The sequence below is a fragment of the Hakea prostrata genome, chromosome 3 (assembly GCF_041222555.1).
Source record: "Hakea prostrata isolate BN-2017 chromosome 3, UWA_Hpros_2, whole genome shotgun sequence".
Taxonomy (NCBI): Eukaryota; Viridiplantae; Streptophyta; class Magnoliopsida; order Proteales; family Proteaceae; genus Hakea; species Hakea prostrata.
In genome coordinates this window covers 20,346,667-20,363,096 of record NC_142602.1, presented here as the reverse complement: position 1 = coordinate 20,363,096, position 16,430 = coordinate 20,346,667, and the positions used below count along the sequence as shown (strand labels likewise).

Here is a 16,430-nt window from a genome sequence, read left to right as displayed (position 1 = left end):
CCACAAAATGCAACTTCTCACTTTATTGAGTAAAAGGCACTGCAAAGGTCACCATGTAACTAAGAGGGTTTATTAAAAATAATTTGAAGTTCGCACTAAAATATTCTCTTAATTAAGTGTAAGTTAGGGTTTGAAAATAATATTTTAAAGGAAACGTACCGCCTTACTTGAGAAAATTAACGAAAAAGAGAGATTTATCATTTTTTTTTTTGGTAACAAATAAACGGGGTTTAGCAACCCTGAAAAAGAAAACTACTCAAGCATGCAAATCTTATCTGTCAGTGGGATCTCCTCCAATTATTGGGGTGGATCCAGAAAGAGTCGCGAAGGTTCTTCTAAAGAAGTCGATCTCTTCGTGATCCAGTCAGCAGCATAGTTGGAATCTAATTCCTTCATAGCTTCCCACTTATTCCTTTATTATATGCACCACTCTTGTTACTTTCCCTTAGATTATTGTATTAGGCTTTAACAGATCAATAGCTTTGAGAGTGTCTGATTCCACATATAAATAATAAAGGCATGAAATTCTTTTCGCGTGCAATGTTAAGTCGTTCATAGATTGCCTGCAATTCAGCTTCTAAAATAATGTAACTACGAGATTCATACTTCTCAGTGGAGAGGTCATGGATTCGATCACAAGCCCGGACAAACCTTAGCTTCAAAAAATAATAATAATAATAAATAATATAACTAAGAGGGGTCAAGTATTATTTGGTGGACCATGAGAGGAGGTAAAGGTCATTTACCCTTTTAACAAAAGGTAAAGTCTCATTTACCCTTTTACCCCCAACAATTCAACAATAACGAAGTTTCAGGATATTACAACGACTTTCCCCATATAAAATTCATCAGTTCCAGCTTAGTTCGTCTCTTTCGAAGCATCTCAAGTAGTTTTTCTTCCGATCGCTCTCGCTCGGAAGTTTTCCCTCTCTTTTTTTTCTTTTCTTTTCTTCTTTTTTGTTTTTTCCCTTTTCAATTTCCCCCCATTCATCTTGTCTCTCTTCTCCTCCGCTTCTCTCTCCAAACCCTAACTCTTAGTCCTAAACCCCTTCTCTAGCAATTTATTTCCTTCCAATTACGAAGAAATTCTTATCCCGTAAGGATAAGAATGCAGCAGCAGAGGTTGAAACAACAGCAATTGATGAATCAAGCTCTTCTTCTTCAGCAGCAGCAACAGCCACAGCAATCTCTCTATCATCCTGGCCTATTAGCTCCTCCTCAAGTACGAATTTCCTTTTATAGCTTTGGTTTTTGTCCGGTTTGTTTAAGTATTACTTATTGTCACCGTCTCGCTTATTTTATGGTTGGATGATCTGTTATTTGGGAAACAATGTTTTACATGATGCCGTGTTCTTCTATTTCATCCTCGAACGACTTGATTCCTTCGTGCACCTGGAGACTCTCTGATTATAAAAAAGAGTTTTTGGATTTTTTATTTCATAATTTGTTGTTTTTTTCTCATGTTCTTTGTTGAGGACCACATTTAGTGACCGGAGATGTCATTTCAAGAGAAATACGGTTGAATATTTTAGGCCAGGTTCTTTTTGTCATGGGCAACTTTAGATTATGCCCTTTCCTGATGCAATTGTAGTATGGGCGTAGGGCTTTTCTTTTCCACTTGTTGTACTGAACTACAGAGAGGTCCCAGGTTCATGTTATTTGTAAGGCTGTTTTTTATTAAAGCTTCATGATGACCTCCAATTGTATTCTACCTTTTGCTAATTTCATTTGGAAAGTAATATCAACTATTGTTGACTGTTGTGGATAACGAAGGGAAGAAAACATAATTGCAAATTATAGAAACCCCTTTTCGTAACTAGTAAAGTTGTGTGATTGACTTGGTGTTATGACTGTAAACTAGTTGTAGATATATCATATTGATTGATGCCTTGATGGTGGAGCCAGAGTGAAGACATGCACCCTATTTGCTTGTCTGTTTGTTTTATACTTTTATGTAGTCTTTGTACCCTATTTGTTTCATTGAATTTTACTTCAATTGGATGGTTTGTTGTTGACTTCTAAAGTTGGTGTTTTATTTATTTTATCTCAAGCATAGGTTTTTTAGGGTTCATTTTCTTCCCCTTGTGTTTTTTTTTTCACATTTTATTTCTTTGCAGATAGAGCCAATTCCGAGTGGAAATCTGCCACCTGGATTTGATTCGAGTACATGCCGCAGTGTGTGAGTGTCATTTGGACATTTTCTTTACTTTTCTTTATTTTTATGTTCTTTTAATTAGATTTGATGCTTAAGACTACCCTCTCTTACTTTCTCACATGGCAAGTTTTGCAGTTGTCTCTTTCAAACTCCTATAGCAATATCCAATTTTGAGATCAATCTTACCATTCTTTGGCTTTAACATCTCATTTTCCCTCTGTTTTGTGTCCCTTGAAAAAGTGTTAATATGGTTTTTCTTTTTCTCTGAGAACCATTTGTTTGTTATATTTTAGTTTCTATCTGAGGAGATAGATGCCTTTCATTTCAATGGTTTGACTTTCGTGTTCATTGGTTTGAGAAAATTCAGGTATGTGGGCAACATTCATACGCAAGTTACTGAAACACTTCTACAAGAGGTGTTCTCAAGTATTGGTCCCCTTGAAGGGTGCAAGCTTATCAAGAAAGATAAGGTCAAGTATTTTTGTGCAATGATTACTTTCATTGTTAGTCTTGTCTACCTATTGAAATAGTTGTTATGCAGCCATTCCATTTACTGAATGTCATGGGAGTACCATCTGTCATGCCCTTATACTGGAAACATGTTAGAAGTGATTCGTGCCAATTTAATCAGATATGGGCTGTTAGGTTTTCCTAACAATAACATCGTCGGCCTTGCGGCTATGCCCATGATTGTTTGTGCTGTTGTTGACATCTGTGTTATTGCTTCACAATGCAGTCATCTTACGGTTTTGTTGACTACTTCGACCGGAGATCAGCTGCCTATGCAATTTTAACTCTTAATGGGAGGCATCTGTTAGTGAAATCCTTTTACCTTTTTCATTCCATTATGATTTTTCCTACTCTCCAGAACTTACTCCATAATTTACAGGTTTGGGCAACCTATAAAAGTAAATTGGGCATATGCTAGTGGTCAGAGGGAAGATACTTCAGGTAATTTGTCACCATGCCTCGTATACCTCTGTTCTTAGACTCTTTTCAGCTTGAGACTATATAATATTGTTTCCCTGTTGTGCAGGCCACTATAACATATTTGTTGGTGATCTTAGCCCTGAAGTTACAGATGCAACCTTGTTTGCCTGCTTCTCTGTTTATCCCAGTTGTTCGTAAGCTCCAACTTGGCCCATATCTAACTTTGTTTTTAGGATTCTGCTTCATCTGGGACATCATGTGGAATTTTATTATTAAACGTTTTATTTGGAATATGTTTCATGATATAAACATTGTTTAGCCAGTAGCAACCAGTTCATTGAGGTGACTTAACCATTGTTCTGGATGCAGTGATGCAAGGGTTATGTGGGATCAGAAGACTGCTCGTTCAAGGGGCTTTGGGTTTGTTTCTTTTCGGAACCAACAGGTATATTTTATTGGTATTATTTACTTATTCCTATGGCAGTTAACCATATCAATTCTTTTTGCATGATGATCTTAATGATTATATCTTCTGCTCAGGATGCTCAAAGTGCAATAAATGATTTAACAGGTATGGAATCTATTGTGCACCTGTATATGTTCTCCCCTAATTTATTGCGTTATTTAATTAGTTATTGATTTTCATTCAGTTTTCCTGTTCAACACAGTCCTCAATTAGCTGCATCAGTTCCAGGCTATAATGACCCTTGAATTTTAGTCTTCCAATTATTACTTGGCATTTCTTTTCCACACAGTCTGACCAGATCTGGTTAACCTTGGGCTTTCATTAAAGCTGCCTAGTATGTTATGTTGTCATATTTTAATTGACAGATATGCTACTGATGTTTACGTCTTCAGGATCCTTCTTTACTTAGAACCAGCTAATAATTGGGCTATCATTGGGATTAGGGTTTTATCTATATCATAGGTGGGATGGTTTTGGGTGAAGAAAATGGAGAATTTTGGATTAACAAGGATCCCTAAGGTGGTTGGATCTATATGGGAAATTGTGTTGTGTATGAAGAGGATTAGGGAAGGTTAGGGTTTTAACAAACTCTAAAGTGGGACGATGCATTCTGGTGGATATGGTTTTCTGATATCCAAAATCACCATAGGTGGGATGGGAAAATTTAGTGAAAGCTAAGGAGGGTTTTAACAAACCTTAGATAGGATGACATTGGGAACTAAAGTTTCAGTCTCACAATATGGGAGAGATTCAAATGGGATGGGATAGGGTTTACCAATTCAGGGAAAGGGAGGGAAGGTTTTAAGAGGCTTGCGGTTAGGGGAAAAGGGAAGGGGAATCTTGCAGTTGGTTCTTGGTCTTCTTCTCTCTTTCATGATCTCTCGTCTTTCTTTCTTTTGTTTCTTTTCTTCTCTCTCTTTTCTTTTCTTTCCCAAACTCTTGCAAGATCAAGAAAGGGGCCAGAAAGAAGGAAGGGAGAGGGCAAGGGTTTGGATGTGGCTGCAGCAGGGTTTAGAGGAGAGGGGGCTTGCTTCCGCAAGGTTAAAAGGAGGGGGAGGGGGTGGGAGGTTACTGCCGCAATGTTTAGAAGGAGGGGAGGGGCTTGCTTTAGGGTTAGGAGCTGGGGTTGGTATACTTGATGGGAATGCACTGTTACACTCATAGGCTGCTTAGGCTCTTGAGGTTGAGAAAGCTTGAAGACAATTTGCAGATCATACTCAGGGGGATCCTCCTTGGAACCCATGACCCAATTCCTTCAAAGCTTAATTTTATTAATCTAGTCAAATCTTTACATGAGGGGGTGGCTCTCTTTTATAGCCAATTAAAGAGAAGGAAAGACACTTGGGGTCAAACTACTTGATCAACAACTTGGACTCAAATTGGAAATCTCTTAACAGCTATCAATTAAATAACAATTCAATAACTAAACAACAACTAGAAGGAGGGGGTCTTTTAAGGACCACAATAATTAACAAATAAAATAATAAGGATAATTACTATTGCCCCCTTATACTATAAGCTTAATTATCACCTTATCCCTTATATTTTTTGAAATTATTGGACCAGCATTAGACTTTGCTTGTAATTACTGATGCCTCTTGTAGTTAAAGTCCATTAGTTAATTGATGACGCAACATCTTTGATTTATTCAAAAATCCTAGAATAACCTTGAGGTTTTATATTACTTATTTTTCACTTTATCTTAAATTACATTACTACCCTTATTAATTATGGAAGAATAAACCCTAAGGAGTGCTGAATGGTGTTCTTCTCTTATCAAAGTAAAAATTTAAAAAGAAAGAAAAGAAAAAAAAACACGTCTTCTTCTCTTACCCTCCCAGTCCAAAATATTTCTCTTTTTGTCTTTCTCTCAACTATCCTGAACCCAACTCCTTCCTCTCCCTTGAAGAAACCTAATACAGCTTCTAAATATAAGGTAATGAAAAAATGATAGCTCCTTATTTTTAGCTTTTATTTATTTACTTTCCAAGAATTATTATTTATTTTATATATATATATATATCGAGAAGGTAGCTTTTATTACTGAAAAAGGAAAATTAAGTACAGCTTAACAACGGCTAATACAAACATACCAAGATGGATCGGGCCGATGGATGGACTCCACATCAGTTATTTCACCATGCTAGGTTAGCATGCCCATCAAGTGATCAGCAGACATATTAGCCTCTAGGATTCAGTGGGAAAAAACACATTGAGTGAACCCTGCAGCTATCTCTAGCACGTCTTCAACCATACTGATCGCCCTCCAAGGTTTCAATAACTTCTCTATTATCATCTATATTGCAGAAGAGGAACCCAAGCAGACTAATACACTAGAGAAGTCCAGCTGCAGAGCTATTTGTAGACCTCTTCTAATGTTGTACAGTTTTGGAAGAGGGTGTTATCCTTCACCATTGCAAGCTTTACATTACCACTGCAGTCATGACCAATTACACCATAGCCACTGAAGTTATCCCTGATCGACCCATCACAATGCACTGGTAACCATCCAAAACAGGCCGTTCCCATGATATATCCTATGCAACCTGAAGTTTAAATCTAGGCTTGATTTTCGAACGCTTAAAGAAATTCCCGTTCGGAACCTCCATTTCCATGCTGGAGAAACATCCTTTGGTGTTGCTCAAGATCTGTTGGAAGACACCTATGATAGAGGAGATCTTCCCCGTGAACACCTTTGGATTGCGCTCCATCCATTGTTGGTATATCTTGCAAGTCAAACTAAATTTCCTAGCATTTGCCATTAATGACTTACCATGGAACTTAGCTGAGATCCACTGTATCTCTTCCTTCCATGAAGTCTTCAATGAGAATCTAAGGCCGTTAATTTGCGGAACCTTGGTCCACACAGATTGGGTAAATAAACATAGTGATTTTAGTTTTTGTTATTTACATTTCAATTTGGCATTATCAGTTTTAAGAAGTTCCTACTTCCAATACTTTGTAATTCCGAGTATTAAGCTATTGTGAGGGAAAGAGAATGCTGAGTATGGTTTTTATGTATTTACTTTCCAATTTGACATTATCAATTTTAGGAAATTCCTACTTCCAATAGTTTGTAATTCCTGTTTTTTTTTCCCTTTTTCTTTTCCCCTCTTCTTTTAGTAAAAGAGGTCACCTAGTTTCATCTTATCTGATTTTTTAGAATACAAGTGCAAAGTTGAGTTTCATTTTTTTTTGGGTTTCTAAATGAGGGTAATATCGTCTTTTGGCTTCCTAATTCCAGTAGGGCAAAATGAATATTAAATATCCAACAGCAATGGTCTCTTAACACCGTTAGAAGTGAAAGGGGGGGGGCAGTAATTTCATAAAGGGTAGGGTCCCTTTAGTAATTAAGCTATAATACAAGGGGGTAGTAGTAATTATCCCAAATAATAATAATTTCCAGCTAGAACTCCCACAAGGACTAAGAATCTTCAATAACTTGACTATTAGGACTCCAAACAACAAATTAAAGTTGATAAAGTTTCTCCAAAATGTCTGGAATTAATCAATCACTAATCGGGCTCAAAGTAGGGGTGGATAATGGCAAAAACATCTTTGTAAGAGTTTGGCCCCTTGGTAGTGCCAAAAGTTGCTAGTGGGCTTGGGCCTTCTTTTGGTTCTTTTTGGGCTGCCTTGGGACTGGTTACATCAGCCTACTTGGATTGACCAAATCCTATTGGTTCCAGTCCAAAATGAATGGGATCTAGTTGGAGTCATTGGTTTTGTAGGATCTAGGAATTTATGTTATTTGGGAAAATGATGTCTTTTACTATGTTGTACTATTTATTTTAGAAGTTAATTGCATAAGATATTTGGTTCTTATTTCCTTTTATTTCCATAGTTAGAGCTCTTGGTTAGTCTTGTGCGGTTTTCTCATCTCCTGCAACTTCAAAATTTCCAGGCTTCCCTCCTCTATATGGGCCTGTCTCTATGATCTCTAAAATAAACCAAAATAAAATAAGGTGAATTTGATGTACCACCTTGGTGCCCTTATTTCAGGCCCATTGGCAAGTAAAACAATAGGACAAAGGGCCTAACCCTTGTATGACCCAATTCTGGATTATTCCGCTAAGAACCCAAATTGGTTGTGGTTTTGCATCGGTTGAACCTTTCAGATGACCACTTAACTAGTATTCACTTGGTAGCCTAGTATGCGTAATGTTATTCTGATGAGTGGATATCATCTACTCTTAGCATGGCTTGAGCCCCTCATATGCTAACTCAATTAGGTGTTTACACTACATAGTTAATTATACATTAATTAGCAAGCAATGGGGTTCTCGTCGGTTTTATCCAAATCTTAATAACTTGTCAAGCTCACTGTACAGATCACACGGATGTGTATAAAGATGAAAATGTTGGTACTGGAAGGGGGAAATATGGGATGTTAGGACCATAATTCGTCTTGCTAGTTTGTTATGGTCTTTATTGGTCTTGTCTATTGTATTTCTTGAGGGAAAATCGTAACAATTGCCATTTTTCTGTTGTAGCATTTTTTGGGGGCAATTGGTAGCTTTATATTAGGGGTGGAGACTATTACATATACCACAAGGGAATAGGGCTTGTCAAACCGATTACCTCTTCAGTAAGAGGTGCTGGTCGTTGCCAACTGAGCAACCTTATGATGGTCGCTTGTAGCATTTTTATTTGTTCTCAAGTTTCAAAAAGCATCTTAAAGCATTGGATCAAGATGTATGTCATTCATAATCATTTTGGCTGTTGACCCAAAAAGAAATCATTTTGGCTTTTCTGATTTGCTTTTCACTGTGCAGGAAAGTGGCTTGGAAGTAGACAAATACGGTGCAACTGGGCAACAAAGGGTGCTGCTGCCGGTGAGGACAAGCAAAATACAGATGCAAAAAGTTTGGTTGAGTTAACTAATGGAACATCAGGTAGGTTCATTTGCATAATGGATATTCATTTGTAATTGCTGGATCTGTAGAGTGTCTGTGAATGATGCGTGTTGAAATTCATGATGAAAATGCTTGCTAGTTCTATATCATAGTCTTAATACCTGTATCTCAAATTTTAGGGTTGTGAAGTATTTGTTTTCATTCACTTGCAGAAGATAGACAAGAGACTACAAATGTTGATGGGCCAGAGAATAACCCTCAATTTACAACTGTTTATGTGGGTAACCTTGCTCCTGAGGTAAGAAGTTACCTTATATCGAAATATTGGTTCTTTTCGAGGTGTTCTCTTCATGGTGAAGTCCAGGCATTATACATTGACTTGAAACAAGTGTTTTAGGATACTTGGTGGCCATTGCGCATGCACAACCATCTACCTGTTGTTGCAAAATGAGTTTCTTACTCTTCCTTTTAAGACTGGGGCATGCACCATTTGGTAGAAATTGATATTTTGCGAGCCCAAAACTGGGTTCGTGACCATTCACACTTTTACAACTTCCCATATGCTTATGCATTCTTCTGAAAGGGTACTAGGGGGCGACAAAGTCTTTTTGTCTGTAGTAGCTTTGGAAATATCTTGCATGGGTGTGGTTCTCTCGCTCTTTAATCTGTTTTATATATATTTTTTTGATCATTCTCATTTTCTGAATAAATTTTCTGCAGGTTACCCAGCTCGATCTCCACCGCCATTTCCATGCCCTTGGTGCTGGTGTAATTGAAGAAGTTCGTGTACAGCGTGATAAGGGCTTTGGGTTTGTCAGATACAGCACCCATGCAGAAGCTGCGTTGGCCATTCAGATTGGCAATGGTCGAATTCTATGTGGCAAGCCAATTAAGGTAGTTTTGTTGTCTTTGTTGTTGACCTTTTTCTTTTGGTATTGATCCAGTGTGATTTCGACTGACTTTTTGGGGTTGTGAATTATATTTTACTCAATGTCATTGATGTATGATTTAGTGGAGTTCATCCAGAGAGCGTAAATTTCTTGTGCATCCCATATTGTCTGATACTGCAATGAAATGACTATAGAATACCATGTGCTAGATTGTGGTTAATTTTCTCAGTGAGGTTTTGAGGAAATGGCCTTGACCTCCTTTGTTATCTCTCCTATAAAAAGTAGCTAAATGATCTCCGATTCTAAAAATACTTCTCAAGGATTAGAACTTTTTTCAAGGTTTTCAACCCTTCATAAGGTGGAGGAGATCTTCTGCTACCTATCGACATGACTGATTACATTTGCACAACATTTTGTGACTTCTAGTGGCTACAAGCCAACTCTGTATGGTCAATGTATATGTATCCGTTTTCGTGTCTAGATATGTGCTGCATTTTTAGCAATGGTCATGATAATGTCCTTAATTTATTTTCATATTGGTCTTGCAGTGTTCTTGGGGTAGTAAACCTACTCCACCAGGGACAGTATCTACACCTCTTCCTCCACCCTTCCCCCCAGGCATCTCGCCTGCAGAACTTTTAGCCTATGAGCGCCAGCTAGCTATGAGTAAGATGGGTGGCGCCCAGGCACTAATGCATCCACAGGGCCAACATGCTCTCAAACATGGAGCAGCCATGGGTTTGGGTGCCGGATCAAGCCAGGCCATATATGATGGGGGTTTTCAGAATGTTGCTACAGCGCAGCAGCTCATGTACTACTGAGAGATGATACCCTTGATACTATAAACGTTGGTACTAAATTTTCTCCTCTTTTTTTCACCCCCTTCTATGGGAAGCCGTTGTACGGATGTAATTTGTAGTTACTGTGCAGTGATAGATGTTCAGGGGAACCACTTGGGATCTACAGGGAGGAAAGAGCTATGTCTTGGAGGCTTTGCTTTCTATTCTTTTTTTTTTTTTTTTTTTTTTTTTAAATATTTTACTATTATCATAGTGTTCCCCCATAAATGTTTGTGAAGCTGTTTTATGGATGATGGACCGAGCATCAGGTCTTGGTAGTTTTTTTCTTCCCTCTTACAGTTGGATGTTTGGTCATATTTGTCTGTAAATGTGTCTAGCAGAGATTTCATTAAAAAGATCGCAGGTTTGCTTAAGCCCATGTTAAAATATTCTCTTGAGCACCCATCAGCGGTTAAAGTTAGCTACCGTCTATTGAAAAGAATGAGGAGATGGGGATGACCTTCGCATTGAAAAATGAAATAACCAAAATGAGATGGATATCGTTTCACTGGTCTGGAATTTCTTTTGAAGAAGCAAAGCTACCTCTCTCATCAACTACACTTTTGGCTCTTACTACCAAAACCTCGGATCCCTACTCGGTAACGGATTACCAACCTATTAGCCTTTGTAATGTTTCTTACAAGGTCATTGCCAAATTCTTGGTCGCAAGGCTTAAACCTTTTTTATCCTCTTTCATTTCCCCCTTACAAGGTGCATTTGTTCTTGAAAGACTAATTCATCGTAATCTTATGATTGCATATGAAGTCTTTCATGTCCTTGGGAAGAAGAAATCTGGGGAAATTGGGTTATGGGATCTCTTGAAAGCTTATGATCATGTTGAATGGGACGTTGTTCAGGTTCCCCCCGGTCCCCTTAAAGGTGTTGTGGGGCACCCACTCTCCTATTGCTCAAGGACCCTTTTTCTCGCCTGGGGTAGCGTTATCTCTCACCTTGTTTCTTCCTTCTATGGGTGCTTCCGGTTTTGGGGTTACAGGGATCTTAACTCTTTTCAAGGTATTCACATTGCTAGACAAGGCCGTGAAATTACTCACTTTGTTTTTTATTGACAATGCGTTTACTGTTTTTTCTTGGATCTGTTCTCTAGTCTTTCTGGGCAGGAAATTAATTTTAAAAAGAGCAGGTTGATCTTTAGTACTAATGTTCCTAGCTGTCTTCGGGATGAGCTTGGTGCTGCTGTTGGTATATCTCATTCTGAACAAGTTGAGCAACTACCTAGGAACTCCCTTCTCTTGCTCTAGAACCTCAACCAATGATTTCAAAATTTAAATCTAATTTAGAAAGCTAACTCTCTAAGTTATGCTGGTCGTAAGATTCTTATCTCTTCAGTCCTCTCCTTTATTCCCACTTATTATATGCCTGTCTTCCAAATTCTGGAATGTAAACATTTTGGAAGCTTCTAATCCTTCTCGTATTTCTTGGAACAAAATGTGTCTCCCCACTTCTATGGGGCAGTTGGGCTTTCGGAAGGCAGAGGATCACAATAAGGCTCTACTACTAAAACTCTTATGGAGACTTCTCACTCAACCTGCCTCTCTCTGGGCCGAAGTGTTGAAAGCCAAATATTTTTCTAACTCGCCACACATCGATTGCACATTGGCAGTCTACTAACCTGCTTTAGGAGAGGGACGGGCACAAATGAGGACGCTCAAGACCTGCTACTTCCTGAAACTGGATAATGGGGAGGTCAGGGGGAAGGTATATGAGTCAGGCATGGGCCTGCTTAGCCAACCTATCGCTTCTCTCGGATGCTGTCTTGGAGCATTGAGAGGCTTTTGGCGCGAGTTAGAGCGACTCTTCTATTACATTATGGAGAAGTCCATTCTCGGTCTAGGTCTCTCAAGTATCATTACCGAGAAGGAAGAAGAAAGATTGATTGAAGGTATTACGTTGCCATTTAGCAAGACAAGTATGGTTTGCCCAACCACTCTCTTGGAGAAGTTCCAATTTGGATCAGTGGTCGATTAGGACTAAGAGTGGAACAATGTGAAAAATGATTGTGGAAGTGAAGAGGATAAGATTCATAGCCTCATGTACTTCATCGCTTGGTCACTTTGGAAGGCCTGCAATGATTGAGTTAGAGGCAACAAAAGGTGGACAACAATGGAAATACTACAAGGAGCATCTTTGGCAAATGAAGAATATTGGGCAAAAGGAAGACCATGGAGAAAGGTCAGTCCAAGATCCATGGGTCATAGTTGATAAGTTGATTTCATGCATATTATTTTAGACGATAAATTTACTATATTTCAATGTGTTTATAATTGTTTTATATCAATTCACCCTAAAATATGATATGAAAATGAATATGTTGCACCATTTCCTTTAATTTCTATAATTATGATGATTTTTTATATTTTCTAACAAATTCTAATTAAGATTTATTATTTTTACATGTAGGAAATTATCAATCAAATTTGCAAAGTATTATTGAAAAATTTTTGTCAAGAGAGTCCTAATGGAACCAAACTGGACTCTAAAAGCTTCCTCAAGTAAAAAACATGGAGAGAATGAGTCATTGCATGCTTCTATATTTATTTTCTATTTAGGACTTGATCAAAGAAAGAAAAAGAGGAAAAAGAATCATATTCAAATAAGAAAGACAAAAAAATCCCGTTTTTGAGCGTCTCCGTCCAGTTTTGATCAAGCCCTTCATCGGATGGTTATCTGGTGTCCGATCGAGCCAATTTTTGGAGGAGAGTTTCACGACTTCTTGATCTTTAAATCCAACGATGGTATTGGGCATTTGATATCTCTAAGTTAGTCCGATTTGCACCGTCAAAACACTCCTTGGTTAAGTCAGATAGGAACTCTGAGTTTGATTCGAACTCTTTAGCAATTTAGGGAATTTTTATTGGTACTCGAGAGAGACTAATAGATAGCTAAGAGAATCTCGACTATCAATCAGAAAAATATTTGTTAAATTATAAAAAGGATCAAATGGTGAGAATGTTTAGTTATGGTGAAATCCGACCCCAAGGTTTTTAGCTATTAATAAATCTCAATTTGCATTAGAGTCTAGAATAATTCTCTTTCTTATTATTTGTTCGAGTAAAACTGGTATAATTAATTTGGTACTTAATCTATAGTCCTCAAGGGAACGATCTTTTATCATTATATTACTTGTTATGACAGCGTGTACACTTGCGTTATTATTTTTCACAACAATAGTGATGTAGGGAGCAACACATGCACCCCTCTAGTTTAGCCCTTTGTGAAGCTTAACATTGATGCATCTTGGTTGGGAAAAGAAAAGAAAGGTGGTTTGGACATTATCATTAAGGAAGGCTGATGGTAATCCTATCATTGCAAAGTCTTCTCCTCACATGTTTGTCTCAGCGATGAAAGGTGAAGCGTTGGCGGTTAGAAATGGCCTACTTGAAGTTCTAGCCGATTGCCATGATTTTGTGCATGTGGAGACCAATGATCAACAGTTTGTCCATATGAGGTGAAACCAATGTACATGATATCCTTGAAAAAGTAGCCAGATTCTTGGGTTTCAAGATATCATTTATTCCTGGGACCATTAATGTTGTTGCAAATGTCCTAGCACGGAAGGTGCTTTTGGTTTCGGGCCCGACGGTTTGGTTGTGTTCTACTAGGTGATTGTTAGAGCTTTGGTTGGCCACCTCTTAAGCCCACTTTCATTAAACTACAAGGTTACCCCCCACCCCCCCCCCCTTATGGGAGAATATTGATCAGAACCATGTCTTCACTCCTTTGTTAGGTAAGGTTTTTTATTATTTATGTTGAAGTTATTGGAGAGAGTACTTGAAACCTGTTTGAGACAAGAAACCAATTTGGTTTTATACCAGAAAGATGCATAATAAAAGCCCTTTACTTAATTAGGAGACTTGTGATTTTTACTGACATAGAAAAAACTTATGATATAGTCCCTAAAGTGTTAATTTGGCAAGAGAAGAGAAATGTCACAAATAAATGTGGGGATATAATTAAAGATACGCATAATGGTTCAATGACAACAACAACAAGCCTTGTCACAATTAAATGGGGTCGGCTACATGGGTTCTTGCCTTTTAATCAGTTTTGTTTAAGGTCATGCTAAAATGCCTAAGCTATGCATATCTTTTCTCACCATTTCTCTTAAAGTTATCTTAAGTCTACCCCTAGCTCTTCTAATTCCTTCAATTTAGATTATATCACTTCTCCATACAGGGGCATTTACAGGACTCCGTTGAATGTGGTCACGCCATCTCAAATGACTTTCTTGTAACTTACACTTTTCAAAGTTACTCTCAAACCAAGTCTAATATGATTATTCTCTTATTTTATCCTTCCTAGTTTTGTCACTCATCCATATTAGCATCTTCATTTCTGCTACACTGAGTTAATATATATGATTATTTTTAACGGTCCAATATTCTGCACCATTCATTATACTTGGTCGAATGACGGTCTTATAAAATTTTCCTTAAGCTTTAAAGGAATATGTCGCTCACATAAGACCCTAGACACATCTCTTCACTTCATCCACCATATTTTAATTTTTTGGGAAACATTATCCTCTATATCACCTCTTTTATTTATGATTAAACCAAGGTACCTAAAACTTTCACTGTGATAAATCTCCTTATCATAAAGTTTACCATCTCATCATCTGCCCAATCATGACTAAGTTACAAAGTGGATATTTTGCCTTTGTTCTACTTAATTTAGAGCCTCTTGATTCCAAAGTTGTTGTCCATGATTCTAACTTGGTATTAATCCCTACTTGAGTCTCATTAATCAACACAATATCATCTACATACACCAAGGACCTTTATCTTGAATGTCTTTGGGTAATTCATCCATCATAAGTGCAAATAAATAATGGTTCAATGATAAATGTAAAATAATAGAGAGACAAGGAAGTGATTTCCCGATTATAATTGGGCTACATAGAGGATCAACTTAAAATTAATATTAATTTACACTCATAATAGATTATTTAACCAAAGACATTCAAGATGAAGTTCCTTGGAGTATATTGTTTACTGAGAACCTTATTTTGATATATGAGACACAAGTAAATATTAATACCAAATTGGAATCATGGAAAGTAACTTTAGAATCAAAAGGCTTTAAACTAAGTACAACAAAGACAAAATAGGACTATCAAAAGCAGGGATGGAGGGATTTTTAATCACCAGCTAGGACTGGCAGGATGGAGCATTGGGAGATGCAGAGATAGACATATAGAGTCTATCAATTTTGGAAGACAAAGCACGAATCCTTGGGAAGCAACTCTTTTGGGTTACAAACCGGGATGGATATAGCGTGTGGATTGAGATGAAGAATATGGATTAACTATCAACCTCGGATCTTCTACCTCAACCATCAAAAGGAACTTGGCCTCTAAGGGAGTCGAAACTAATGAGCTTGCCAACACAACAAAGCGTTAAATATGGCACTTTCCCAAACTCTTGCTCCAAATCTACTTTGACAATTAGCTTTTCAGCAACTAATCTACGGATGCGTATAGCTATTATCCTATGGTTGTAGGTGTGTTCTGGACGTTTAATTTATAATAGTAACTTCGATCAAAAAAAAAAAAAAACAAAGACAAAATATCTAGCGTGTAATTATGATCTTGATTGGACGACCAATTAAGCAATAAGACTTGACGAAAAATATTTCACAAAGCAATTATTTTAGGTACATTGGCACAATTACAAATAAAAATGGTGACATAGAGGATAATATTTCCCAAATAACTAAAATACCCCTCATGCTACCTCATCAAACTCTTTCTAGTGCCTTTTTTTTTTTTTTATCTTTTTCCTAAATTTGTTTATTTATTTACTTTTATTTATTCATTTAAAGAATTATTCACCTTTATAACCATGGTTGGAGAACAACATTTTCTTTATTTTTATATAAAATTATTTTTCTCTTTTTAATTTTTTGAAATTGGTAGTTTTATTAGGGGATGGGAACCAATACATATACCACACAAAGAGTGGAACAAGTGACTTCTTCAATAAGAGGTGTGGTGCCGCTCATTAATGATTGAGCAACCCTTTAATGGTAAGAAAAACATCATTTGATCAAATTGAATCCAAAATTTTGATCACTGCTTAATGAAGGGGTTCTAGTTTCAATTCTACCATAAGATATATTATGTAATATCCCAATCCCCAATATATAAAATCACTTGTTTTAAACATTAAAAAAAATCATTAAAAGAGGAAAGACCAGTCCTAATAATATGTTGTTGAATGTGGAATACAGTCCTTGAAGGATTACTTACTTTTGTTTGGGGAGAGCGGATGGGGT

At 37.2% G+C, this 16,430-nt stretch overlaps 1 protein-coding gene across 2 annotated transcripts; it reads left to right on the top strand.

The window, feature by feature from the left end:
- The first annotated feature begins 839 nt into the window (after positions 1-839).
- Positions 840-10,374, top strand: LOC149021469 (oligouridylate-binding protein 1-like). 2 transcript variants are annotated; one of them, XM_089149700.1, is made up of 12 exons: positions 840-1,222; positions 2,118-2,179; positions 2,523-2,625; positions 2,892-2,968; positions 3,045-3,106; positions 3,192-3,279; positions 3,455-3,530; positions 3,626-3,656; positions 8,327-8,446; positions 8,623-8,705; positions 9,128-9,301; positions 9,846-10,374. In XM_089149700.1, the coding sequence occupies exons 1-12, from the start codon at positions 1,109-1,111 to the stop codon at positions 10,116-10,118; spliced, it is 1,263 nt and encodes a 420-aa protein (XP_089005826.1). In that variant the 5' UTR covers positions 840-1,108; the 3' UTR covers positions 10,119-10,374. The 2 variants fall into 2 exon arrangements, with proteins under 2 accessions (XP_089005826.1, XP_089005825.1); XM_089149699.1 differs by having other exon boundaries at positions 841-1,222; positions 8,620-8,705.
- Positions 10,375-16,430: the final 6,056 nt, after the last annotated feature.